Here is a 27,968-nt window from a genome sequence, read left to right as displayed (position 1 = left end):
TCCCCCACCCAAAAAGGGGTCATGGTGGGTCACGAAGCTGTTGTAGGGGGGTTGCGTGATTGCCGCCTTCAATTCTGCGCTGCCTTTAGAGCTGGACTCTGAAGGCAGCAGCTGCGGCACTTCTGCAGCCGGAGGTGGAGGTGGGTCTGATCTCCCACATGCTGCAGGGAGCGCCCCAGCCAGGAGCTCCTAGCTGCTACTCCTGGTTGGGCTAGGAAGGGACAGGACTTCCTCTTCCCATGCATGGCCACTCTCAAGGGGAAATGAGACCCACCTCCAGCTACCTCCCCCAGCGCTCAGTGACCGGGACCCAGAGGTAGACGGGGCACAAAGTGTGCTCAGAAGCTGGTGTACAAGATAGCTCTTGGATCCAGGGTCAGAAGCTGGTCTTAGGGCTTGATTCGTCATCAAGAGCTCGAATTTTATTTCCTTGTTCTCACAAGATCTACTTTTGAATGAGGAGCAGATCTTATATTTTGCCGGTATATGGGATCTCCCAAACAATGAAGACCCAAAAATGTACACCTCTAACTGGGATAGCTTCCCCATAGGAAAGACAACTTTTAAAGCCTAGGGAACTTGGCATACCCCAGAGACAAAAAGTCCAAAATAACCCCTCAAATGGTGAAACACAAACGGGAAACGACAGCCCCAAACTAAACTACATACCACTATGTAAACTACGCTAAGTAAACATGAAGCTGTCATGCTCAACCCTCCGTATCAGGCTGAAGGCAGTTGAGAAGAAACCAAGGGTGGTTTGCCTGTGCAATTCTATATATCCATAGTATGGGTCACTTGCACAGGGGGAAATGGACACTACTACCAAAAGACTCCAATCAAAAATGCAGGGGATGCACACACTCCTGAAGTGGAGCACCCATAAGGACAATATTCAGAAGAACATGAGCTTTTTGATTTGAGTCTCTCTCTCTCTCTCTCTCGAAGTCACCAGAGAACCATGAACCAAAAAAGCTTCCCAATGAAAGCTAATACATCTCAGCTTTGATGAAACTGCACATTTCAACAAAATTGAATTTAACTGAAAATATTCTCACCAGCTTTCCTAAATGTAAACAAATTATAGCAATTTGTCAATAGATATGCAGTAACAGACCCTGTTTCTGATGCGTACAAAAACTTAATAAATAGGTTGATGCCTGTTCTATTCCACCTATTTTTCGTGCAGTTTCAGTTTGTTTATCTTTATTAGTTATCAGATTCTCTCTCCAAGTAAAAGAGTGAGTTTTCCAGAAAATTATGGAAATATTTCATTCAAGTTACGGTTTACAATAACATTATAAAATAAAAGCTGAAGGTAAACACTTGACAGTGCCATAAAACAGCAGTGTTAACATTTTTATGATGACATAAAATAAATATAATTTTTTATATTTTCTAAATATAAAAAGAGCTGAAGGATAAAAATCCTTTGATTTTATATCGACATTTCAGAAATGAAAAACTGAATTTGCAGATCTCTCTTTTATCTGATACAGTTAGTGACATCATTAGAATTTAAGTTGGTTTATGGCATGCAGCTCCATGAGCTAAATCAGGTGTAAATAACTTTATACCTATTGCAAGAGAAAAGAAAAACACAGCCAGAGATAGACCTTAGATTATTTGTTAAGAATGCCTTCCCATGAAGTGGAGAAGGGTAGAATTAATTATTCAGGGAAGACAACTAATTTGAGATAGGACTGATTGGTGAATGAAGATGTCTCAAGGAATTTAAATATACATGGTCTTTAGGAAACCTGAGAGCAAAGGTCATTTTAAATGTTAATGCTAACAGGCACTGGGGAAAGTTTCCAAGTCTTGGCTCCTCTCATCATACTGGAGTGTTCTGTCATGACTATTGATATTCTGACTTATAAGTAAAAATATATTTCTCAAATGATATCTTCACCTGGATCGGTCGGTCTTCAGCTGTCGTTAAGACTGCGCCGATCACAAAACGTCCGCCATTCTTCTCCACGTTCGTCCGAAACGTTTAACAATGTCATCTTCCCATCTTCTTGGAGGCCGACCGGGTGGTCTTTTCTGTTCTTGCGGGTACCACTCAGCAATGATTGCGGTCCACCTATTGTCCGTGAGCTGTGCTGTGTGGCCCGCCCATTGCATCTTGTTATATCTGCTTTCCACGACAGTATCTTTCACACCGCTGTGTTCTCTGATCATTTCATTTGGGATGTGATCCAGAAGGGAAATTCCCAACATAGCTCGTTCAATTGCCCTTTCAGCTACCAACAGCCGCTGCTCTTCTCTCTTCGTCAGTGCCCACGTTTCACTGCCATACAGCATGGCTGGCAGCACTGTTGAATTGAAGATATTTGTACATGTGGTCTTGTCGATTTTTCCTTTGAGGACGTCCTTGATGGAATTAAACGTACACCATCCCGCCCGAATCCTTTGCGAGAGTTCTCCGTTCAGGTCTTGGTGCATATTAACTTCTTGGCCCAAATATATGTACTGTTCCACTTCTTCGATTTCTTCTCCTGTTATCGTTATTCGGGATTTTCGTAAGACGTCTGATTGCATGTATTTCATTTTGCAGCGGTTCATTTTCAGGCCTACCTGACTGCTTTTCTTGTTGAGTCTTCATAGCATGCTCTGCAGTTGGTTGGTGCTTTTGGCAATTAGTACAATGTCGTCCGCAAATCTGAGATGAGATAATCGTTCTCCATTTATGTTAACACCACTCCTCCAATTGATCTTGTTCGTAACCATTTTGAGACAGGCGGTGAAAAACTTCGGTGAAATCGTATCTCCTTGCTTTACACCTTTCTCGATTGGGATGCAGAGGGGAGTTTTGAGGAGAATAATGTCTGTTGTACATCCAGTGATATCTAAACTACTTTAAAAATTTGTTAAGCCTCACAATGCTAAACAGGCAGGTCTAGTCTTCAAAATATATCAGTTTGAATAGCAACATAAATGTAAACTTTGTAATTTACAGTAATTACTTTTGCCTACACCTTGAATGAAATTAATAGCAAGTGTTTAGCATTCTCTTGTTGTCCCACTGCAATAACTAGAGTGAGGAATCAAGTCAACATATTTTTCTTCACCACTTCCAGAGGAGCTACCCAGGAACACTAGAGAAATGGAAGGAAAAGAATCCAAATACACATAACCCCAAATGTCTCTCTCTACTTTGTCAACACATGTATTCAGTTTCTCAGAAGGACAGGCAAGGGCTTTATAACCTGTTTCCTCTGAATATAGATGTTAAAGAATAGCAAATTAATGCAACTTTCATTAACTGCTGCCTATGCAAGGTGGTCAAAAATGTTTCATACTAAGTCTGTTGTTGAAGCAGACTTATTTTGTTCATGTACATTGCCTCTTTCTTGACCCTTTCACTTATTCAGTGTTCTTTACTATATAATAGAAGGATGCAGGACAAATTATATATGAAAATCCACCTAACCTTTCTGAAAGGTTAGATGCCTGCAAGTCACCAGGGCTTGATGAAATGCATCCTAGAATACACAAGGAGCTAACAGAGGAGGTATCTGAGCCTCTAGCTATTATCTTTGGAAAATCATGGGAGACAGGATTGATTCCAGAAGACTGGAAAAGGGCAAAAATAGTGCCCATCTACAAAAAGGGAAATAAAAATAACCCAGGAAACTACAGACCAGTTAGTTTAACTTCTGTGCCAGGGAAGATAATAGAGCAAGTAATTAAGGAAATCATCTGCAAACACCTGGAAGGTGGTAAGGTGATAGGGAATAGCCAGCATGGATTTGTAAAGAACAAATCATGTCAAACCAATCTGATAGCTTTCTTTGATAGGATGACGAGTCTTGTGGATAAGGGAGAAGCGGTGGATGTGGTATACCTATATTATAGTAAGGCATTCGATACGGTCTCGCATGATATTCTTATCGATAAACTAGGCAAATATAACTTAGATGGGGCTACTATAAGGTGGGTGTATAACTGGCTGGATAACCGTACTCAGAGGGTAGTTATTAATGGTTCCCAATCCTGCTGGAAAGGTATAACGAGTGGGGTTCCACAGGGGTCTGTTTTGGGACCGGCTCTGTTCAATATCTTCATCAACAACTTAGATATTGGCATAGAAAGTACGCTTAAGTTTGCAGATTATACCAAACTGCGAGGGACTGCAACTGCTTTGGAGGATAGGGTCAAAATTCAAAATGATCTGGACAAATTGGAGAAATGGTCTGAGGTAAACAGGATGAAATTTAATAAAGACAAATGCAAAGTACTTCACTTAGGAAGGAACAATCAGTTTCATACATACAGAATGGGAAGAGACTGTCTAGGAAGGAGTATGGCAGAAAGGTATCTAGGGGTTATAGTGGACCACAAGCTAAATATGAGTCAACAGTGTGATGCTGTTGCAAAAAAAGCAAACATGATTCTGGGATGCATTAACAGGTGTGTTGTGAGCAAGACATGAGAAGTCATTCTTCCGCTCTACTCTGCGCTGGTTAGGCCTCAACTGGAGGATTGTGTCCAGTTCTGGGTACCGCATTTCAAGAAAGATGTGGAGAAATTGGAGAGGGTCCAGAAAAGAGCAACAAGAATGATTAAAGGTCTAGAGAACATGACCTATGAAGGAAGGCTGAAAGAATTGGGTTCGTTTAGTTTGGAAAAGAGCAGACTGAGCGGGGACATGATAGCAGTCTTCAGGTATCTAAAAGGGTGTCATAAGGAGGTGGGAGAAAACTTGTTCATCTTAGCCTCTAAGGATAGAACAAGAAGTAATGCGCTTAAACTGCAGCAAGGGAAGTTTAGGTTGGACATTAGGAAAAAGTTCCTGTCAGGGTGGTTAAACACTGGAATAAATTGCCTAAGGAGGTTGTGGAATCTCCATCTCTGGAGATATTTAAGAGTAGGTTAGATAAATGTCTATCAGGGATGGTCTAGACAGTATTTGGTCCTGCCATGAGGGCAAGGGACTGGACTCGATGACCTCTCGAGGTCCCTTCCAGTCCTAGAGTCTATGAATCTATGAAAAGGAAACAAACATTTTTGAGAGAGCTGAACATTTCAATACAAAATCAATTATACTTAGAGAAAACACATTTTTTCCACTTTTTCTTTGAAAGAACGGATGCAATGTTGCATAAGATTTTCCCCTCAACTAGAGAAATTGCAGTCAAATATTTTATCTATTTTTTGTAACATTTCATCAAGTACAATTACTACAAAATATACGCTCTTCACTAATTTAACAGAACAGAAACTAGATTTGCGTGTCTTAATTGTAAGATATTACCTAAAACCCATTCCCTCACTCCTCTCCAATAAATAGGTAAATTAGAACCACTATAAAAGTCAATTTACCAACAATTTTGCTTAGATGATACCCAACATATAACTTATTTGTTATACATATAATTCTCACTTCATGCTGTCCAACAGACTGAATTTTATAATATTAGCTCTGGCCAAAATGGCTGTAATATGATGGAGCTGGAAATCTTCCAGCCATTTCAAAAGAGTAGCCTGATTAGCTGCAATATATATCAGTAACCCTGCTGGTAATAACCAGACCTAATGTTTCTTTGGGTTTTTTTGAACTTAAAGTAAATCTAAACAACTTAATAACCACAAACAATGCATTAAAAATGTATTAAAGGTTTAAACAGTGAAAAAATATGAGTGAATATAGAGGCATTCTGCTGTTCCTGGTTAATTCTGAATATATCATATTAAATTACACATATAAAGCCACAAATTATACATACAAATTGCCTGCAATGCCTAAATAATATGGGATGATTTAAAAGAATAATGGTTTTCCATTAATTTCTTTGTTTTGCCAGTAGCGTTACTTCAGCTATTTTTTTAAGGAGTTGCAGTTTCAAAATTAATGCCCAAAGCTACCCTCCCTCGAATTTGTATTGTTCTTGGTCTCAAGCTCCTTGGGGGGCCTTCAGCAGAATCAATGAAGACCATTTACAATGATCAGAATGGAAGGTCATGCCACTTCTAACATACAATATCCTGTTTAATAATTCTTAATTGGTATTTATACATTCTTTGACAAAGATCATGGGAGAGCTAGTCAGTGACTTTAAACTACTCCAAGTTGCTGCTATAGGGAAAACAATTTATTTCTCTATCAGCAGCAGCACTACATCATTACCACTTCTTGCTCTGAAGCCCCCTGAAGGGAGATGGAATGAGGTGAGGTTGTTACTAACCAGAAATGGGTTAAGAAGTGAACTCCTTGCTTTTAGCAATAATTCAGGGCAGATCCGAAGTATTCACAAAACCATCTCTCAAGAAGAGGGCTGGTTTTCATGCACACCTGGATCCTCTTCCATAATAGCAATGGCAGCAGCAGAAGCACCTCTTCTTCCTCCCACTACCGGCTTGAAACCTCCTTTGTTCACTAGTTTTTGCCATAACTCCCACAAAAGTTATTGGGATGCAAAAAAAGAGGGAAGGCGGGTAAGAGGGGAGATAAGGGGAACCACCTGAGTGGCTCCTTTCTTGATTCTGGGAGGAAACATCTGTGTAGGGTCACAGCACAGAAGCTTGGCTTGGCTTGTTGTCAGGCCACCCGTCTGACAGCCTCCTGTCTGAGTTTCAAAGATCACCCAGCCCTTCCCCTCAATCAGAACGTGAAGATAGGGTCATTAAGAAACCATTTCAGTGTAAAAAGTAACTTATAAATGGAAATTAAAAACACAGATTGGGGCTTAATTATTTAAGAGCTTTCCACATTAGAGCACAATTGTTTTGGCTGTGTGCAACACTTTAAGCTAACGATGCATGTGAAATAATTAGCAACAGACTTCAATAAGGAGAGAGAAACAGGAAGCCTCTTTCTTACTATGGATACTTTGAGCTGCCATTGGTATTTGTGAACTAAACTGTTAGAACGCAATTCCCTAGATGCTTTGAAATCCTCAACAGGGGTGATACTATTAGAAGTACAAGTGGCTTTATTGTCATAAGATTCAACTATTCTGGTATGGGAAAATGCCACGGTAAAAATATACATTAAATGAAGGCTATTTGGCATGTTCTCCATAAAAAAAGAGCTGAAAGACTTAAGGGTCTGAGAATTATATGAACAAAAAAGAAAACTTTTTTATTTCAATAACCCTTCCCTAATAGATTGTTTGGCTGCTTCTCAATATACTTATTGTTTTAAGATTTTAAATGTTAAGGAGGGACCCATTCCATATTTTATATTTCAGCCATCAGAGGTTTTCATCCATCCCTCCCTCTGCAGCCATTCATTGGCCAAGCATGAACTAATCTATAAACAGTTTAGAGTGATAAAATAGCATTGAGGACTTGATCCTGTACCTGCTGAAGTCAATGGTAAAAGTTGATTTAAAATGATGCAGAAGCAGGCATCAAAGGCTTTATATTTGGTTATATGAATAAAGTATGCAAAGAAAATACCATTAGCCATAATATTAAAAGCACAAATAGCTTTCATCTTTTAGAAAAGTAAGGGAATTATCTGCACAACTACAGAAGGGAAAGTTCATATAGTTACACAAAATCTCAAGGAACTTATTTAATCATGCTCCGTTGGCTTCTTAGCTATACTCATCACCAGGTCTGAAAGTTTCAATACTTCAACTTTAAATGGCAATCCTTAACATCACTTTTCTTTGATGCATCATTTCCTCACAATTTTTTAAAATAAATTCTTATTAATCTAGGCAACTAATATAGAATGTAAGCCCACTGCTTTTGCTAGTATACTTCATGAAGAATAGCTGGATATTGAAGAAAAGATACTTTTTGCCTAAAAATTATTAGTTTCTATTAAAATCTTGTAGTTTTAAGAGTCTATGAATAATTTACAAATAAATTGTTTTAAAAAGCACTTCATTCATTACTGAAATCCAGTACAAGTTAAAATACTATACAAGATAAAGTCTTACCAAGTAGAATAACTGATACAATTTCCTAGAAAATTGCTTCAATTTCACAAATTTTCTGGAGTACAGAAAATATGCCTTATAAATACTAGCATACACTAGCTAATAAATTAAATAGGACTATGTTAGAACTACATTAAGAATTTGATATATATCCATGAAAAGGAGGAAATTGTTAGTAAAGAGACACTGCCCATTACTCACCATTAGCTGCAGATCTTCAAATTGTGAATGGTTTTATGTACTAATGAACTAATTATATGCCAAAGTTAATTGTTTAAAACAAAACTACTGTGCAGCACATTCATTCCTACAAAGTCTACTAATTTAAGAGCAGCCTACACTATGTAATGGAAAATTTGTTAGTAAGAATATTCCTTAGCTGCAATACTGCCATTCTATAACCCAAGCTCACATACCCTTGAATTTGCACTGTAAACTCTCTAAAATAGTTTAAAATAGAAATGCATATATTTAATCCTTACACGTGCTTCACCGAGTTATGTACAAAGTTACTGTCACTTTAAAAGAAGCTTCTGGTTAGAGGATATCTGAAGACAAAGTTCTGAAAGATTCTATAGCAGTCATAGACGGCTAATGAGAGAGGAAAAAACAGGCATCTGCTGAGAGTCATGAGACCAAACTGCTTGGCCATATGCTCTAAAGAAAGGGTTTGGGTTTAATTACTGCACAGTAATTCATTTGTATGGATGTCATCACTGCTTCTAGGAAGGGTCCTCCCGCTGCTGCCTTTGCTCTACAGACAGCTTACTAGGAGCCTGACAGGCAAAGTTGTTCTTGACTGGGTAGTTTGGTAAGAACAATTTAAAGTCCTTTTTAGAATCACTTTCAACATGCTGCTCTGTCCTATTATATCCACAGCCTGTGAGAATACTGAACCTGCTCATGTGGCAATTTACTACTTAGCCAAAAAGCTTCATAAATCCACAAAAACTAATTTTCTTGCCTTCTTCCACTTTGCTTCTCTATCTTCAATCATGTGTGTTCTGTGTTTTCTCCAAAAGCAGAAATTCAGTGGGACGCAGAAAGAAGCAGGTCTTCTCAATTAAGAACAATCAGGACAGCTGCCAGATTACACTGACCTTCTCGGTTAAAGTTTGTTTGAGAGGTAGTGGACCAGAAAAACTAAGAGCTGCCTTAGAGACAGCAGGCTGAGGCATGCAAGAAGAGGTAACTGCTACTGCTGTGCTCCTAAGGTTCATGGGAACAGAGTGCCACTCTGGGTTTTGGATCTCCACATAGCAGCTGCGTAATTTGCTCAAAAGGTTCTCAGGATGTTTCACTTTTCACATTGTCATCACAATGATTGTTTGCTTATGCTATACTAGAGTAAAGCTACAAATCTGATGGATTTATGTTACATGAAATAAAAGACATCCAAGTCCCTCCCCCAACACAAACGCTTTCTACAGGAATCAGTTTTACATATTACTCTCTGAATGTAGAATACAAAAGAGAACAAAATGATCTACCTTCCCAACCACCTGTCCCATCATAAACATACCTGAGAGCTGTCACTGCTCTCTTTTTGAAGGAAGAATTGTTTCTTAAATTCATAGTAGGGATTATATTGGTGCCATGGTTGCAGGAACTCAAACCTATTAAGAGAGAAGGACAAATAATTTGTGAAATATACACATGAACAAAGCAAATGCCAACAATCATTTACCATCTCACTACCTCAGGCACAGGAACACTATTTGGTGTTCTGAAATATAATAGCTTATGCCTAAATTCCCAGGGGATACATGCATTCAGAAGCTCAACTTCTGGATTCTGAGTTTTAGCATTCATGTTTTAGCATTAACTTTAAGTGGTCCCTTGAATTTTAACATAAAAAATTACCAAATACCTTCCTTAAAACACTTTTCTTCAGAAATGCATGCATTGCCAATAAAATAAACAGTCCAGCTGATTTTTTTTTTTAAAGAATATAAAATGAAAGTTAAGAGAAGACTTTCTCACCTCAGATCATTCTTGGCACGAACACTGGTTTCAAACTTAATTCCATTCCTAGCAACATATTCAGCCAGCTTGTCAATAACAGGTTGGATATCTGGAGGTGGTGGGATAATGGCAACCACTGGAGCAATTGTGCTGCAAACATCAGAAGTCCATTATTTATAAATAGGAGATATGAACACATTTCAATTTGATTATTGCTTTACCAAAAATTTTATACAGAAGTTCACTCTTTGGGCTGCCATGTACTTCTAGAGATTAAATATTTGCTTTCAAGCAAAAAATTTATTATGATAAGCCATAAATTACGATAAACCATACATGCAATCGATCATCTGGTTCACCTAGTCTCATAAAAATGAGATATTCTGCACCAATGTTATCTGAGGAATCTCTGGAAACAATCACAAATACAGCAAATTAATAAAATTGTTTCAAAATATTTTAAATTGGTTTATACAGTAGTGGTGCACATAATCCAAGCTGCTTTAAACAAAAACAGTTGTTACAAGTGTCTAAACTAATCACAAGCAATCTAACCTGATATGTTTTTAATGTCACACAGCTAAATTAAACATGCCTCAGATATGGATCAATTTCATGCAGGAAAAGAACACATTTAATATTTTAAATGGATTTTATGTGTGGTAATAATTATGTTTCTAGGAATGTATAATGTATTTGTAGTGTGCCTGACCACATTTGAGTCCAAACTATGAACTAACCATCACCCCTACATACTGTCAATAAGAGACATTCCATTACATTAGTGAAACTAAAATTAAACCTTCATTGCTTAAAAAACAATATTTTTTCAAGCTGAATATAGGAAATATACATATAACATGAAAGTATGGTACCTTGGAGCAGGTATAGTAGATTTCAACCCACTATTGGAATCAGTTGTATCTGGGGGAGGTGGAGGTGTAGTACCAGGAGGTGGAGGTACTGAGGTTACTGATGTTACTCCCGTAGTGCTTGATACAGTCATCCCTGCAGGCAGTGCACTGTAATAGGTGGCAACATCTATTCCTGGGGGTGGAGGTGCCAGGCAATAGGTTCCATCGGGTAGCATATAGTAACTGTAATACATGGCTGCCATTGTTGCTATAAAGCAATTTAAAAAAAACCCATTTGTTTTAAGATCAATAGTTCAGGAAGTTTGAAGAAAAAGCACGATAAAAAAATAGATTTTCTGCCCTGCTACCATAACTAGAATGTCACTGATTCATATTTCAAATCAAGTAATGTTTTATCTATTTTTCTGGTATAAGAAAAGGAATATGGTTCACATCAACACATTTAGGTTAAATGAGACAGACATATTGAAGGTGGTATCAGAGCACATCCAAGGCCAACTGGAAACCAAATAGGCATGAGCAGTGAAGTGAACCACTAAAGGCACATGAAAAGCATGCTAACATGCAATTTTTCTTCATGAAAGTTAATACTTTCTAAGTTTTAGCTAAATTAAAACCATGTGTGCACTGTAAATATTAGGAAAAATAATTTGTATTTTATACTCAAAATCAGCTTCTTTAATTTGAGGAAAGAAAATTAGAACATTAATCAGAGAGGTACTATTAGAGTAAAATTAATTTTAATACAGAAAAGTTCTAGTAAAGGTTTACTTAATTCTAAATACTTGTAGAAAAAAGATTAATGAATCTTTCCAGGTTACCCAGGACAAGTAAAATGTTAGTTTACATAAACTGCCAAAAATCCAGGTTGCCTGGTTAAGCAATTTCCCCCTTTTTAATATTAAAGATATAGTTGCATTACAAACTTTTGGACTTAAAGTTACAATTTAATCTGTATCCAGTCATGTAGAATAAGAAACAATTTGCCCAATTAATTAGCTTAAAAACTATATATGCATGCACAAAACCTGAAACATTAAAGTTTGCAAGGGTTTTTGGTTGTAGCTGGAATATGCCTTACAGAGGAATGTCTACTTAGAATACTTCAGCAGTAGCTTATAGCCTCACTGTCATGGGCTGCAAAAGCCTGCATAATTCATATGCGCTAGTGGCACAACAAAATTATAATTTCATCCTCAAGAGACAAAAAATACAAAATTCACAGCTGTTAATGTGTTATTCTATTAATTATAGATGTATGAATCCCTCTTTTATGAAACACCAGCTGAATGTGCCACTGGTGTTTAGTTATGAACAGCATAATTTTCACTTGTGAAAATAAGTTGGTTGGTCTCATCCATTGCCAGTGGATTTTTCTCTACAGTAGAGAGGACAAACTCCGAAGTTCAGAGATGTTCAGACCCGGAGAGAGGGTTTAAGCTTATCTCAAGTCTCTATTCAAAGCAAAATGTATGATGGCTTGGGTGAAGGGCAGGTCTGGAAAGGCTCAGGACTAGAAAAGTAGTGATATTGTACACTAAGCTTGAGATGCATCGATAGACCTGTGTAGGAAGTTTGAATGGCACATACTTGTAAAGCCAGGTTTTTAAAACCTTCATTTTCATGAGCCCTGTATTTCACCCATATTTAAAATCTAACAGCGGAATTACCACAGCTGTCCCTTGCATTCTGTCTTGCACCAAGGAATAAACAAACGGTTATTGTGAAAGAAATGGCATCCAGTGGAAGCCAAATATTCTCCAAAGAGAATTGGGAGGTAAACATGGCAACTCAAGATGCAATCTCCATAATGAAGCAGCATAGGAATGGTAATAGCTGAGCTAGACTTGTATCTCAGATCAAAGAGGTTATCTTTGAAGTACAGAAAAGAGAACCAGGGCTTCAAGTTGAGAGAGATGCCTACAGGTAAATGCACATGGTATAAGCATGAGGAATCTTCAATTCAGCACGTCTGCCCCCAATTCCCATCTTTGACAATATGAAACCCTCACAAAGTTGATTTCACTTCAATGCAGAGAGCGTATCAGGCTTCTCATACACTGCCCCATGCCTGTACAGAAGAACTGCTCTGGTTCTTCTATAAGGTGGTATTCCACAAATGCAGGGGAGAATGAACTACCTCCATCTAGCTCAATAGGGTTTTAATTCAGAGGTTCCTGTCATTCCGTGAGGTTCTTTATTTTACCACTGAAAGTTGCAATGTCTAGTTTTTGGAATTCTACAATCCTTCCCCTCTCGTTTAACCCCAAACTTTACTCATGATACGTGCAAAGTACTGTAGTAAGAACGATACACCTTTTAGCTAGTGATTTATCAATGGCTGGTTATATTGCTTAACAGATTTAGAAGCCAAGGAAATTCAGTGCAATGATTTCACATTCCCAAAGTTCAAAATTTTAGTTTAATCTTTAACTGACTTTAAACATGCATTCTATCAATTACTATGCAGCGATATTTGTAAAATTTAAACAATGGAACAGAAAAAAAAATCCATGCAATAATTTCAGATGCGACTTAGTAAAAACTTTGCAAAATACAAATAGGATTATGTGTAAATTTTTAGAACTTGATACAGATTTGAAAATTATGACCATTTAACATCCAATACTCTGTATATGGAAAGATTGGTGCATTTCTTGATTGTCTAATTATCTGACTTCTCCCATCCCTGCTTAAGAGAATGTCTGATTTAGCAGAGAGCCTATCACATCTCCAGATATTCCCTCACAGTAAAAAATAGCAAGAGAAAAAAGATTCACATTCAGCATCTTAAATGCACTGTATTTATTGGTACTAAATCACCACCGAGGAACTTCGCTTCTATAGATGAGCAAAAGGTTGACTACCTGGCCATCAGGTTTAGAAGATTTTGAGACAACAATCTACAGGAAAATGTATAACTGTTACTGCTTTGCTTCTGAGGGATGCGATTCTAAAATTTATCATCAAATTCATGAATACGTCTTGAAGAAAAACAAATTGAACTGCCCTGCAATTTACTAAGCTAAATTACTGATAGACAAGCTAGAAACCCATTCTGTACAGATATAGCCAAACAGATTCAGCACAAGCATATATAATATATTCTCCACACCATAATAAAGATGTAATTTAGATAGGAACATTTTTGTTTTTATAATTTTTTCCTTTTTCCCCCCCCCCCTACATTTACGGAAAAGCCACTGCTATGTTCTGATTTTGTTAAGTAGCAATTATGACAGCTGGATCCTGAAAGTATAAGTACCAAAAACCAATCAGAAATTTTTTTTTCTTTTCTAACAATTAGCAAATCTAGAATATTCCTGCAGTAAATGCAGAACAAGTTCTATTACTTGCCTACTTCCTTATTTAATCTCGACAAAGACTCATTTAAGGGCTCTAGACCATCTCGTTTCATCATGTACACTGCACTTTGCTTTTGGTGGATCTGAAAATTGCAAAATAAACTTCCAACCTGTACAAAATTCAACTCATTAATGAGCAAAAGAGCTGCTTTACTGTGAAACAGATCTTCGAACGCTCCTCCCTTAAAAAGATGTATTTGACAGAACTATTTGCGTGGATAACTCACCTCAACCACCCAGCCATTTTAAATATGCCTGCTTAGAGAGCTGAAGAAAATGAACTATAGAAAATGACAAATTTAAGCGTAACTGGCATTTTGAGTGCCTCAGTTTCCATTTGCTTAAACCCAAAACAGCTGAAAGGGACCTTATATTTAAGAAATGCTAAGCACTTGCCTTCTGAAAATTAGGACCCTTTAAGATGTCTCAAAGTTAAGTCTCCCCAAATCACTACCCACTCTTGAGAATGTAGGCCACAAGGAATCAGCTCAAGGCAATGAATTTACCAGACACCTAGCTAGGCTTGTATTAAAGACTTAAGCCTGAATGCTGCCATCAAAATGAATTTCCAGATTTGGATTCAACTGTTTTGGATGCTGATTCAGTCCTCTCTAGAAATATCAACCACTAGTCACAGATATGACCCATCCTAAATTACCATGATGTTACTGTGCAGACAGCATGAAACAATCATGTCATCCTTCATGATATATTCAGATTTATTTAATGGATTGCAGAAGACGTCCATAGATTAACTTGAATTATCAGATAAACAACCACAGTCAAAGAATACTCAAATCGGACACCATCTGTATTTCTAAAGTAAAAAAAAAACCCCTCAATATTCCTCCCCACTCCCATCTCCAAATAAGAAAAATTTGCCGTGGCTTTTTATGCATCATGAAGTAGAAAGACAGATGTTCAATTTCTTATCACTGAGTAGTGGAAGCAGACAATTTTCCCTCAAATTTCTAGCCTTTCATAGAATCATAGAAGATGGGTTGGAAAAGACTCAGGAGGTTATCTAATCCAATCCCCTGCTCAAAGCAGGACCAACACCAAATAAATCATCCCAGCCAGGGCTTTGTCAAGCCAGGCCTTTAAAACCTCTAAGGATGAATATTCCACCACCTCCTTAGGTAACCCTTTACTTTGCCCTACCTAAATATTTTATACCTATCTACTTATTACAAGCAAACATTTTAAATGAAGATTAGCACAACTCTACAATGGATCCTCTACACATGAAGGGGCACCTCTCCCTTTCACTTCAATGAAACCTGTATCCTCTTATGCAGAAGCTTAATTTGGTCCAAAGACTGTATCAATGAATACTGTGCAAGAACTGTGAATGATTTTAATATAGGTATTGTGGGAATCTGAATTTTTCCAACTACTAAACGCGGCAAGGTCTTAGAATGTAACTAATTAGTAGCTAATGCCCAAAAAAAGAAATATAAAGTTATTAACAGCCTACAAATTTGCAGTTTAAATGCAGCTTACATAGGACTGGCTCAGTTTGCTAAGACATTTATCCCAAAGGTTCTTTACTAAGTGATGGCATCAACAATCTGAAGGATTGTCAGCTTCCAAAAGCAGACAAAATCTAGACAAAATACAACTCACGAACTTTAAGCAATAAGATAGAAGTACACTGTTTGCCCCAGGTGGTTACAAAATGCTTGCAACATTTTAAAGCAAAACACTTAAACATCAATCCTTAACTGACTTAAGTTAATGCTTTGCATGAGCGCAGGGCTGTTGAATGTTGTCAACAGCAAGATTAGGGCCTGAAAGAATAACCACCAAGAGTGCACTATAAACCCCTTGAAAAAATGCATCACTACAGCTTTAGTTATAAAATCTTAACCAAGAAAACAATAGTCATGTCTTAACAGGCTTTAACATCAGTAACCCAAGTAATCTGAGTTAACAGGGCGATCACCAGAACGCACTACTAGGATACTGCCAAAAACAGTGGTTAATGACAGTTAAGAAAAACTAACACACATAACTGAGCAATACCATGCCATGAAGAGACACCCAAGAGATCATTTTATGGTCAGAAATATGAAGATGAAGAGCCCTTTGTAATTTAATTCTAGCTAGTGCAACAATTTATGCTATGCCTATTTCTATATGTAATCCTGTTTTCAGATTAAAACTATCCCCTTCAACAATATCTTGCAACACCAAGTTCCACAAGTTAATTTTATATTGCATCAAACTATTATTCTATTTTACACATTTTAATTTTGATGCTTTAGTTTCACCATATCCCTTCTTAGTCTTCTATTTAACACAGAAATGAAGAACGCTTCCTCTTTAGTTATACAGTTTATACCACCATTCTATTTTATCTCCTCCTACTGCTCTGCATTCTAACTTGACTTCACTTTTAAAGTCTCTCCTAGGAGAGAATCACCTTTCGCGGGACTTTTTTTATTTCTATGCTATCTATTTTGAGATAAAGAGAAAAGGCCATTTTGTAAGAAAAAGTTAATATGAAGTGCAATCATCCAAAATTACTATTAAGACCTTGCTATTTTCTTTTTTAATTGGTGGTTTTATTTTTTCCAAGTTGGATGGGGATTTATAAATACAAATAATTTTAATTTAAATTAATTATCAATAGCTGCAATAAAAAAAGCCTTATAACACTATGCAAATGTAAGCTTTATGCCCTTTTTGAACAATTTACCAGATAATTTTTACTACCAAGAAAGACCAAGTTACATTATGATCACTAAAAACACTTCAGAAATTATTTAAACCTGGGTAACTGCTTTACTTTGTTTGATAAAAGCTTGAAGCCATTTAGGCAGCAACTCTGTGCATTTGGTCTATTGAAAAGTAGACTGATCATAGGAAGATGGAGTCAATGCTCATATACAACCCATGGTTAGAGCTGCTCTCTTTAAATGTATACAATAAATCAAAGAGGGAAACCAAGCTGAGTATTTAATGAGGCTTGCTGGCATTAAAGCGCTGCCAGAGTGCATTTACAGTAAGTATTTCTTGTGGAGCTACACTAAAAGCAGATCAAATTGAAAGCAAATTAACTAATTCTTCTCCAAAGCCATATTTTTGGAAGTTGGGGGTGGGGAGAATAAAAAAAAACAAACAAACCCATAATCAAAATAAAACCAAAACACAAAGAACCTTATGCAGTGTTTCACACTCTGATTCCTTTAGCAAAGTCAATACTCAAACCTCTTCAAAACCGTTCAAAAGCATAGCACAAATAACATGGTACACAATAACAAACAGCGTTTATGTGTAAGATAGTCTACCTTTGAGCATGCAGCATGTATAACTATTTTGTAGTTTCACTCTAATACATTGAACAACCTTTCAAAAAAGTCTCCCACCTTGCAAACTTGGCAGATCCTAAATCACCACAGGCTTATAAATAAATCATAGTAGTTGACGGTAGTTAACAAGCTGTGCCACATTCACAAACATCTGCACTATTCGGATAAAAAGTGAGTTCCATAAGGAAGGCCATGAACGATAGTATTTGTCCTTTCCAAACTAGAATGTTTCTACAGGGAGACAAGCAAGGGTTGGTTGTTTTTATGGTGGCAAATGAGTAGAAAACTGGAGAGGTAAAACTTTACATAGTGCCAATTCTCTGGTTCTCAGCTGATTAATCTTGTCCCATTCATGGACAAAAGGTGATCAAGAGAGACAGGTAATACAGAAAACACTTCACAGGTTCTAATTCCCTGTTCATAGGTACGTTCAAAATAAATAACTTTCTTTCTCAAAGTTTTCTATTTCCCAGGCTCAAAAGAGATCTTATTTCAAATTTATAAAGCCTCTCTTATTCAGGCACAGATTTTTAAAAAAATTGTACTTCTTATACTTTCCAGGGTAATCACTTGAAATTTATGCTGGGAGGCACTGAACAAGTTGGGTCATGCGGACAGCCAGTCACTGCATTTCGGGATGTTCTGAGCAAACTGATCAATTTAGCCAATCAAAAAATAGCAGTTGCAGATGCATTTGTGACAACACTAGCAGGAGGATGAGCAAATAGTACACCTATCAGGTGTTCTCTGAGACTGTCCACCAGAACATCATGAAGCACAGCCGGCAGGGAATGGGTATCTTGTTGGTGGGACAAGTACATTGTTTGCAACAGCTACTGTGGTTCTCATTTTGAGTCTGGAAAAAAATAGTAACATACACAGGTTATGAACTCCAAGAGTTTTGCGTAACATTAAATTTAGTACCATGACTGATCTTACAACAGTAACTGTCCTCTGAATCTCCTTGAAATTTGTCCTCTGGTAAGAGTGACCGACAAGGAAACGGAACTGGCCCATGTCAGCAACTGAGACAGCATGAAGATTGACCATTTCTGATTCAATCATCAGCAATTAACAGAGCATTCAGTCTCTCTCTCTCTCTATTAATATGTTCATCTGTCTCTAAAATAAGTAGGCCTCAACCCAGTGGAGTACTTGTTGCGGAGTAGCACCAGCACTTTGAACTGAATCTGGAATTGGACACTGAGCTTGAGAAGCTCACAGGAGGCCTGGTGTGAGATGTTCATGTTGGTCTTTCTTGTCCAGAAAGCAATTTGGTGGATGTTAAATAAGCTGTAGTTTCAAATGCATTAGTCAATTCTACACAGAATGAAGTGGACTGGAGTGACCTCAATTAGGGGGTGATGAAACCATGGAATGGAAGTGTCCAGAGGTGGGAAGAGGCATTTCTTTCTATTGTTACTATGTGAGCACCCAAGAGTGGGAAGTTTAAAACACTGATGGCATAACTAATGTATATGTGCAATATTGCTAGTGTACTTCATACTGAACACATTAAAGAAAGATTTGTTTCATTCCTACTAGACACCCATCTGCATATACTATGGACCTAGTATAAATCCAAGTAATTTCCGTTCTTTATTAAGCGATCCCACAAGATAAATTACTACCAACTATATGGCAGTGCAAGAAAGCACCGGGCTTGATCTTGAGATCCCATATGCCCACACTCCCTAGGAAATCAGGTACAGGTACTGGATTTGTGACTCCTGGAATTATATGGTATAAAAGAAATTCTATTTTCTCTCAAAATAAAAACAAATAGAACCTCTTCAAGGCTTAATTAAGATACCAGAAAAATAATGTTCTTGGTGTAAAACTTACACTGGAAAGTTACCACTCCTTAGATAAAAGGACTATCCATCTGGAAAGATAGATCAATACTATCACCTCTCATTACTTTCATCTATAAAGAGGACAATTCTCACATTTACTATAATCTTTGTATCACAATGTACTTACAATCTGCAGGATAGTCCGCCTGTGATGTCTGTATGGCTGCACTATCTGCTGATTGTGGGGTAGATGAGTTATTGTCAGACTGAGCTTTGCGGACAAGTGCTGCAAGTGGATGATCAGGATCCACCACTTTTAAAGGCTGCAGAAATTGTAATGACATCAATTTAACACTTGATCAACAATTATAAGTATAAGCATTTAGAACTTCTGAATTTGAGGACGAAGAACAGCAATTTAACACCCCCTTTCCCCAATGACTTCAGAATGCCTCATTGTTATGCTTTAGAGAAATACTGACACACTGTTCGGAACACAAGTCTTATACCTTTTACGTCACCCTGGCTATCAACCTGCTGAAAAGTCTTACATTTAATCACAAAAGCATACCTGAAGTGAGCAGTAAGAATGATAAAACAGCATACAGTAACTCCTCGCTTAATGTTGTATTTAAGTTCCCGAAAAATGCAACTTTAAGCGAAACGATGTTAAGCAAATCCAATTTCCCCATAAGAATTAATGTAAATGGGGGGGGGAGGTGTTTAGGTTCCAGGGAAATTTTTTTCACCAGACAAAAAAACTATATATTATATAGATATACACACACTATATGTTTTAAACAAACAATTTAATACTGTTCACAGTTATGATGATTGTGAAGCTTGGTTGAGGTGGTGAAGTTAAGAGGGTGAAAGAGGGAGGGATATTTCCCAAGGAATGCCTTGCTGCTAAATGATGAACTAGCACTTAGCTTAGCCCTCAAGGGTTAACACGTTGTTAATGTAGCCTCTCACACAAGGCAGCACAAACACGAGGGAGGGGAGACAGCATAGCATACAGAGACAGACACACACCTTGTGTGTGGGAGAGAGAGAGATGCACACTGCCCCTGTAAGTAAGCTGACCCACTCTTAAGTGCATTGTCTTTAAATGAATCAGGAAGTTGAGACAGCAGCTGCTGCCCCAAGCTCTCTATGTCTCTCTCCGTGCGTGTCCCCTCCCTGCTCTATATGGAGAAGGGGTAAATGGGGTGCAGGAGCAGGGGGGAGGGGGACACCCTGACATTAGCCCCCATCCTCTTCCCCCCCCCTGCACAGCAAGCAGGAGTCTCTGGTAGCAACTCCAGGGCAGAAGGCAGGAGCAGCACATGGCAGTGGGGGGAGGGACAGCTGAACTGCTGGCAATTGATAGCCTGCTGGGCGACTGCAGCAGAGGGAACTTAGGGGAGCGGGAAGCTGATAGGGGGGCTGCCGGTCCACCCTGGTTCCAAGCCCCCACCAGCTAGCTGCAACGGGCTGCTCTTCCTGCAAGCAGTGGACAAAGCAGGCAGCTGCCAAACGACGTTAGAAGAGAGCGTTGCACAACTTTAAACGAGCACGTTCCCTAACTGATCAGCAACGTAACAATGAAACAACGTTAACTGTGTCGACTTTAAGTGAGGAGTTACTGTATTTGTATATTTTTAAATAAATCTGTAAGATGAGGAACTCTGTAGCTGCCTTACAAGTAACATTCCATCAAAGCTAGTATTAAATATCAATGGTGGGTCTTGTGAAAATATGAGGTATTTTTATAGAAGATTAGGGTTGGAAGAGACCTCAGGAGGTCATCTAGTCCAATCCCCTGCTCAAAGCAGGACCAATCCCCAACTAAATCATCCCAGACAGGGTTTTTTATTATTGGCTAGTTAGCATTTTTACCATTCCCCTTGAACATCCTCAAAAATATAAGTGAAAGATTAGTCTCCATTATGTTCTTTTAGCTGTTTATGTCATTACCATTAGCAAGGTATCTTGAATAAATAAAGGAAACAAAAATGCTTAACAATCTTGTAAAAATAAGACAATAAATGGATAACTTTTAATTGTCAAAAAGTCATTCAATTAAACCATCATTAGATACTAAGATTCTATTAAAATGTAAAAAGAAAACATTAAGTTGAGACAATGTATGAAGGGACAGGATCTCTTAAAGAACTGTTTATCGCTGATATATAGTTAATATGGAAACCATCCTTTATTGTTATGCAACAGAAAAAGGTGTATTCAAAGCCAGAACACCTCAAAGATAAAAGTAGACTGCTAAAAATAATATGATTTACATGTCAGGGTTCATGTAGGATTTTTTTATTCCAGTGATCAGGAAATAAATGTTAAACTATTTTCCTAATAGGGCAAACCTAACTTGAAAAGAAAAAGCACATTTTTCCCCAATAATTTTCTAAATCAACTATGATACTGTAGCAGATCTGCGATTGAGAAGTTTCTCCTTCACAACCCAGCTTCTTAAGCTGCTCGACCTTGTGCTTAGGACATAAGATTTTTGTCATTAAAAGTATGTCACAATTTCAGCACAACTACTTCACTATAAAATAAAACAGAGGAGAAGGCTGGTTGTGAGGGAATAGAACTATTCAAACTACCAATCTTGGCAATTAGCAAGGGTGTCCAGGAAATTAAGAAAGCATGAGGCAGGAAAACTGAAGCACAAAAGTTATATATTCCGAAGTTTTTACCAATATGTAGGCTCTATTTTTTCCGGTTGTGTCAACAAAGCAAGGGAAGTACGGCATTACAAAGACTGTACTGTATACAAATCAGAACTTGCAACTTGAAGCATTACAACCTAGAACAGTAGTTTTAATATGGTCAAATACCTTTTATTAGTAGTAGTAGTAATTTGTATTACAGTAGCACCTTGCAACCCAAGTCATGTACCAGGACCCCACCCACTGTGATAGGTACTCTACAAAGAGAACAAGAGATAGTCTGTTCTCCAGAGGGCTTACCTTCATAAGCTCTTCAAGTCTATTGCACTTTTTTGAGGCAAAGAGACTCGGATGCAGGTAGTTGCCATCTTCATCGTCGTCATCCTCCTCTTCATCAGAATTAACTTTTGAATCTACATAAAAGCCAATGTTTAGAGGGGGGGATTTTAGTTTGATTTCTCTCTCTCTTGCCATTTTAAGAGGTGTCAGGTAGGGAGAAAGGGAGCAGGAATAAAGTTAATTTTGAACACCGTTAGAAACTATGGCTTTAAGAAACTCAGTCATTCAAGGAATAACCTATAGAAATTCTTATGTGTGAATGAACTTTGACTTCTTTAAATCTGGTATTTTGTATCTCCTTTTATTTTCAGTAACAGCTACAGAACAAAAATGAAAAGCCTAACGAATCTTGACAAACTAAACTATTACACAATACAATTAAAATGTTCTCTTGTGACCATTTAAAAGTTGGCATTATTTACATAATGCCAGTCAGATATGTACATATTTGAACAGGCATAATTTATAGCAGTTCAAGTTCAAATGAAATTTATGTGCAAAGTAAATTTCCACTCTCACTTGTATACATGGTTGAAGGCTTTATGTTTTAAGTTGTTTCAATAGTGTAGGCCAAACCCACGGCTACAGATAATTAAACCCTGAAAAAAGGGTTAAAACAGAAGAGGCACAGTAGCATTACTGGCTATCATAAATTATTAATCTATTGGACAAACTGAAGTCTTAAAACCGTTTACTGTCTTACAGGCAGACTACTAAAAACGAGACACACAAACAGGCACGGTTAGCTATCAAATTAAGACTAATATTTAGTTGCATGGGGTAATTTTCCAATGGACTAATAGAATTTATAAGCGAATAGAATTTATTATAGGTGCTCCAAGACCACAGCAGCTCTTAGATCTGAATAATATAAAATGTTCTCCCTTTAGAGATTTTTTTAAAATTATTTTGCTGTAAAAGTAGACTTCCTTTGTCCTGAGGCACCTTATCAATCTCAATTATAGGACGACAGAGTATTGTCCTACTAACATGCCAACACTCCAAAAAAAATAAAATGTGGCTGTTTATTATTTCTTTTCTTCTTTGTAGAGTGAACATTCCATATTAAAGTGAGGGTGCGTGTGTGCACGGCAGATTTTTAAATTACTTTATTTTGACAGTACTACTTACATATTCCTAAAATTTTACTTGCGAATATTGCAGCTCACACATACTGGTGCTACATATAACTTGAAGTTGTCAACATTAAGTAAACCATTATTTCCTGTGTACTAATTAGCTGAATGCTTTCTCAGTGATTGCCCTGCTCCCCCTCTACCCAATGTATTCCCCTTTCAGGAAACAAAGATCAATAAATAATTCAATGAAGACTTCAGTTCTTTTACATTGCACAAGATTTAAAAAACACAGTATCGTGCAATTAATTCTACAAAAAGCAAATGCTACCAGAAAGGTGCAGAAAGAAAGGCAAACAATAGCATTTTTACAAATATGTGAAACTTTCATCCAAATGCAGGCTATATACTGTGATCACTTCATGTACCCATGATATTCAGCCACTTCTGAGGTAATAAGCAGCCACTGCTAAAGTACACAGCAGCAATGCACAACAGTTGAGGACAGGAAGTGATCACCACCTTACCCAAATGAAACTGCTGGAGTAATTTACATAGACAGAATGTAGTAACTCCCATGTGGCCCTGCCTTATTCCAGTTCAGGTAATTGCCTCATTTTTGCAAAATAAAGCAGAGAACATTTATAAAACCACACATGATCAAGACGTATTTTATTTCAAACAATAACTTACTCTTTTTTTCTTCCATTTTGTTTTCAGAAGGAGCAGCATATCGTCCCTCCTTCATAGCCTTCTGAATGAGTTTGTAATAGGGGTTGAGATAGTGATCGAATCGCAAGAAGTCAAACTGAGAATTGCGAGCTTGCTTGGCTTTCAGCATAATCTCAAACTGAACTCCCTGCTTGCACACAAAATTTGCAGTACGCTCTATAATTGCATGCATTTTTGCAGTTGGTGGCTATGGGAACAAAATAAAAATACTTATGAATACATTTTACTAATCAATCCATGAACAATTAAGTAAATTAGTGAGACGCCTGGCTAGAGTTAAAACAAAAGAAGAGCTTCCATATCTGGAAGAAGCTTCCTCGGCTTCCATATCTGAAGAAACCCTGAAGATTCACCATGTTTCCTTCCTGTAAACTTCTCCCACTCTCAACTCTGTCTCTCTCAACACAGTTACCATTATTTCTGCTATGGGCAATTAACAACACTCTCAAAGTATGCAAATAGTGTCCTAGACTGGTAGAGAGATCGATATTAAGTAGCAAGACTTGGTCCAGGAAACTGTATCTGAGCAGTGTCCTCTGAACTGCAATTCTTCTGTGCTGCCACAATCAACCACAGTCAAACATATCAAAGTTTGAATGCTTTTTTCAAGGAATAAAGCTAAACAGCACTACATCATTTTCACCCACTACTGAGGACTAATGAAAGCTGCCCCCCACCCTTTCAAATAAAATCAAACCATCTGGAGAACAAGAACGTAATTTAAGAATTGAAATGCTTCATAAACAGTACTGCTCACTGTCTTTATTTAATTCGCTACTTGGCTAAGTCTATTTTTTCTTAACTGCACATGATGAATTTCTACAATTAAAATAATTATTGATACCTCAGAACTAGATACCACATTAATGGTTCATTCTATGTTTTTACATTTTTTGCACCAACAGACAGATACAGAAATCTGAGTAGAGCATAGCAAGATTCCATTTCAAAACAGCTAAGGCAAACCATACTATTAAGATTGGTGCCATTTGTTTAAACGTGGAAAAATATTTTTGTTTCAAGGTGATGTAAACACAAAGGACCTTTATTTTGGCAAGTTTATTTCTACCAAAGTCTTTATTAAAATATTAACTTGAAAAATAATCACACTTTTGTCTAATGTTTTCCCCAACTGTTACAAGTAACACCTGAGATTATTATAATTAAAAGTTAGCAAAGAAGTTCTCTCTACAGTATCAGTTTCTTTACTTGTGTATCTGACAGAACTATGTGCATAGCCAGTTTCACAATGAAATCATTTAATCAGTTGATCTCTGGTGGCCCTTTTGAGCAGCAACAGGCGAGAGAAACAGAACAGGAAAATATTATCGAAACCATAAGTATCAGCAGGAGAACTCAAAACGCAGGGGATGTATCAAACTTATTTTTAACTCTTATTTCAAATACACTAGATAAATTAATGGTATCCCTTTCATAACAAGCTACTGAAAAAATATATGCTATGATTAATTACTACTATGCTGACAGGGAAAGTTATTACTGAGATTATTAGTACTACTGGCCTGTAAAATAAAATCTATTTTTAAAAATGGGGTTTGGGATTGACAATAACTCTGAAAAAATAGAAAGCTTACATTTTGGATAGTAACCTTGGATTTTTTGATAAATGGACTCATGACACTTGGCACACGTCACAAACTTAACAGAGGACCCTAGCAACTTCTAGAGGGTCCTTGGAGGCACACCATCATCAGCCATCTGTATGCCCTCATAAAAGCAAAGAGCAGTATCACAACTGCAGTCTACCAGGTTAGAAAAAAGATATTGAGAGGGGAGAGAAATGGAGAGCCCAGAATGAAGAGATTCCACTGTGATCAGAGTAGTTCATCTGGATTTATTCTTAATGTACCAATAGGAAAATACAATTGAATAGGGTTCCACCACTGACAGCAACTCAACCTCCAACATTTATAACAAAGAACCCCTACTGCAAAGACAACTGCACTGAAGGAATATACTTATGGCACATTATTATACGTCTACCGTAGTTTCATTACATAAACATTTCAAAGAAACCTTTGGAAAAAACATGAAATCAATCAAACAAAAAATTCAAATGGTAAAACAAGGATATAAGATCTGTTAAATGAATAGCTCTGATATGTACCACATGATACCAACATTAAACAGGATGAAATCCTTCAATGAATACCTAATGAAGACAAAGCTATGGTATACTGTGTGTTCCAGTATTTATTGTACTAGTAATACAGTGTTTACTCAGAATTCTAGTAATTTTTGCCAATTAAGAGCTCATCAGCAAATTGCTAAGTAATCTGTTGCCTCTGAGCTGAGGCAACTCCACAGAAACATTTTCAAAACATTCTATAATACACAGGAATTGTTTATATCATAAAAATGTCTGTTTATATAAAACATGAAACATATTGAATTCCAAACATTTACAAATGTAGTCAAGCATCAATGGTACCTCACTTCAGTGAAATCAAACTTCCGTGAAGAAGGAAGAGTTGATTCAGCCTACGTTTTATAGAAAATAGGTAAATTGTATCAAGTTCAAAAATTACATTGCATGGATTGTGGTGACAACACTGAATGAAAATAAAACTTCTGTGGTTCTGATGTTCCCAAAATAAAGGGATATATTTCTTAGAATTTATTAATTTTTCATCACTCCTTCACAGAAGTGCTCTTTAACATGGCTATAGTTGATGTTCGCTTACTTGGTGCAAGCCCTATTTTTAATTTTTTCCTCTTTTTTGTAAAATAAGTTGAACTTAAATATACTTTTGCTCAAGGTTTTATCTTTGTTCCAAATGAAAAGATAGATACAAATTATATTAATGTGGTTCTTTATGCTTTTATTTCAAAGAATTTGCAAAAGTTTGCCATTTTATAAGCAGATAACCTTGTTTGTTGGCTGATGCATTTTGCAATTTTAAAAATAAATACTACAAAAACAATTACGTTTTCTTCCAGAGTACTTTAATCAATACTGTAAGTGATGCTAAAAGCACATTACAACAAAAATTACACTCTTTTCAATGGAGCAAGTAAAATATGACAGTTCTAATTCCATATTACCGTGGTCAGTTTAAATTAACCCACTAATTTTAAAATAGCTGGGTAGATTTTAACTCAAAGTCAATGGGAAAATGCAGTTAAAACCTTATGAACGGCCATAAAACTTTATAGCAATAAAGGCAGTATTAAATATACACACATACCAGTTCTACATCAGGAGGTACACTCAGTCCCAAGGGAGCAATGAAAGGTTCTTCATTTTCTTCGACATTTTCTGCCTGAGCTGCTTCTACAGTAAATGACAAAGTGAAATGCTACAGTACAGAACTAGTAAAAAATTAGACATACAAAATATGTATTAAAATTATAAATAAGGAATACTGATAGGATTTGTGGTTCAAAGAATCAGAATTCTCTAACTGCTGGGCCAGGACAAGTGCTGAAAGTATTTGCACTACTCACCATGAAGTGATTCCAAAGGCACTGAATCAAGTTATGCTAATTACTATCGTGCTTTTTTCTGCAATATGGAACTTGCTTATATTAAGCACTGGACCAGGGCTTGATTTATAGGATATTGTACCAATGGCTTATTAAAGGTCCAATATCTGACAAATCATCAACTCCTGATCCAGTACTGAACATAAACAAGTCTGATATTGCAGGCAACTTTCATTATATCTTGAAACACTTTGCTATGTCTATTTTTTTAAATAAGTTTTTCTCTTCCAAAATTAAGGGACAATTTTTCAACGCAGTGAACAGAGATGTTTCCTTTCTGCGACTAGGCAAGTTGTAGAGCTCCTATGTTCCCAATGCCACTAACATTTATGCACATGTGCCAATTACTCACATGAGTAATCTCATTAACTTCAATAAGGCTCTGTGTGGGCACAGATGTCCACCCATATGCAGTGCATTGCAGGATCAGGA

At 37.1% G+C, this 27,968-nt stretch overlaps 1 protein-coding gene across 7 annotated transcripts in view; it reads right to left on the bottom strand.

Moving 5' to 3' along the window:
- Nucleotides 1-27,968, bottom strand: part of SFSWAP (splicing factor SWAP) — a 104,954-nt gene that overhangs the window by 62,690 nt on the left and 14,296 nt on the right. For all 7 annotated transcript variants that reach the window (XM_024205744.2, XM_024205747.2, XM_024205745.2 and 4 more), the window contains exons 4-10: nt 27,239-27,324; nt 23,991-24,216; nt 22,183-22,295; nt 19,401-19,536; nt 10,739-10,985; nt 9,882-10,013; nt 9,421-9,514 (exon numbers count right to left, since the gene is read on the bottom strand). In XM_024205744.2, coding sequence (XP_024061512.1) covers nt 9,421-9,514; nt 9,882-10,013; nt 10,739-10,985; nt 19,401-19,536; nt 22,183-22,295; nt 23,991-24,216; nt 27,239-27,324 — 1,034 coding nt within the window. The remainder of the gene's footprint in view (nt 1-9,420; nt 9,515-9,881; nt 10,014-10,738; nt 10,986-19,400; nt 19,537-22,182; nt 22,296-23,990; nt 24,217-27,238; nt 27,325-27,968) is intronic.

The sequence above is a fragment of the Terrapene carolina genome, unplaced genomic scaffold (genome assembly GCF_002925995.2).
Source record: "Terrapene carolina triunguis isolate 2854851 unplaced genomic scaffold, T_m_triunguis-2.0 Scaffold234, whole genome shotgun sequence".
NCBI classification, from domain to species: domain Eukaryota; kingdom Metazoa; phylum Chordata; order Testudines; family Emydidae; genus Terrapene; species Terrapene triunguis.
This window is presented reverse-complemented; position numbering and strand designations above follow the sequence as displayed.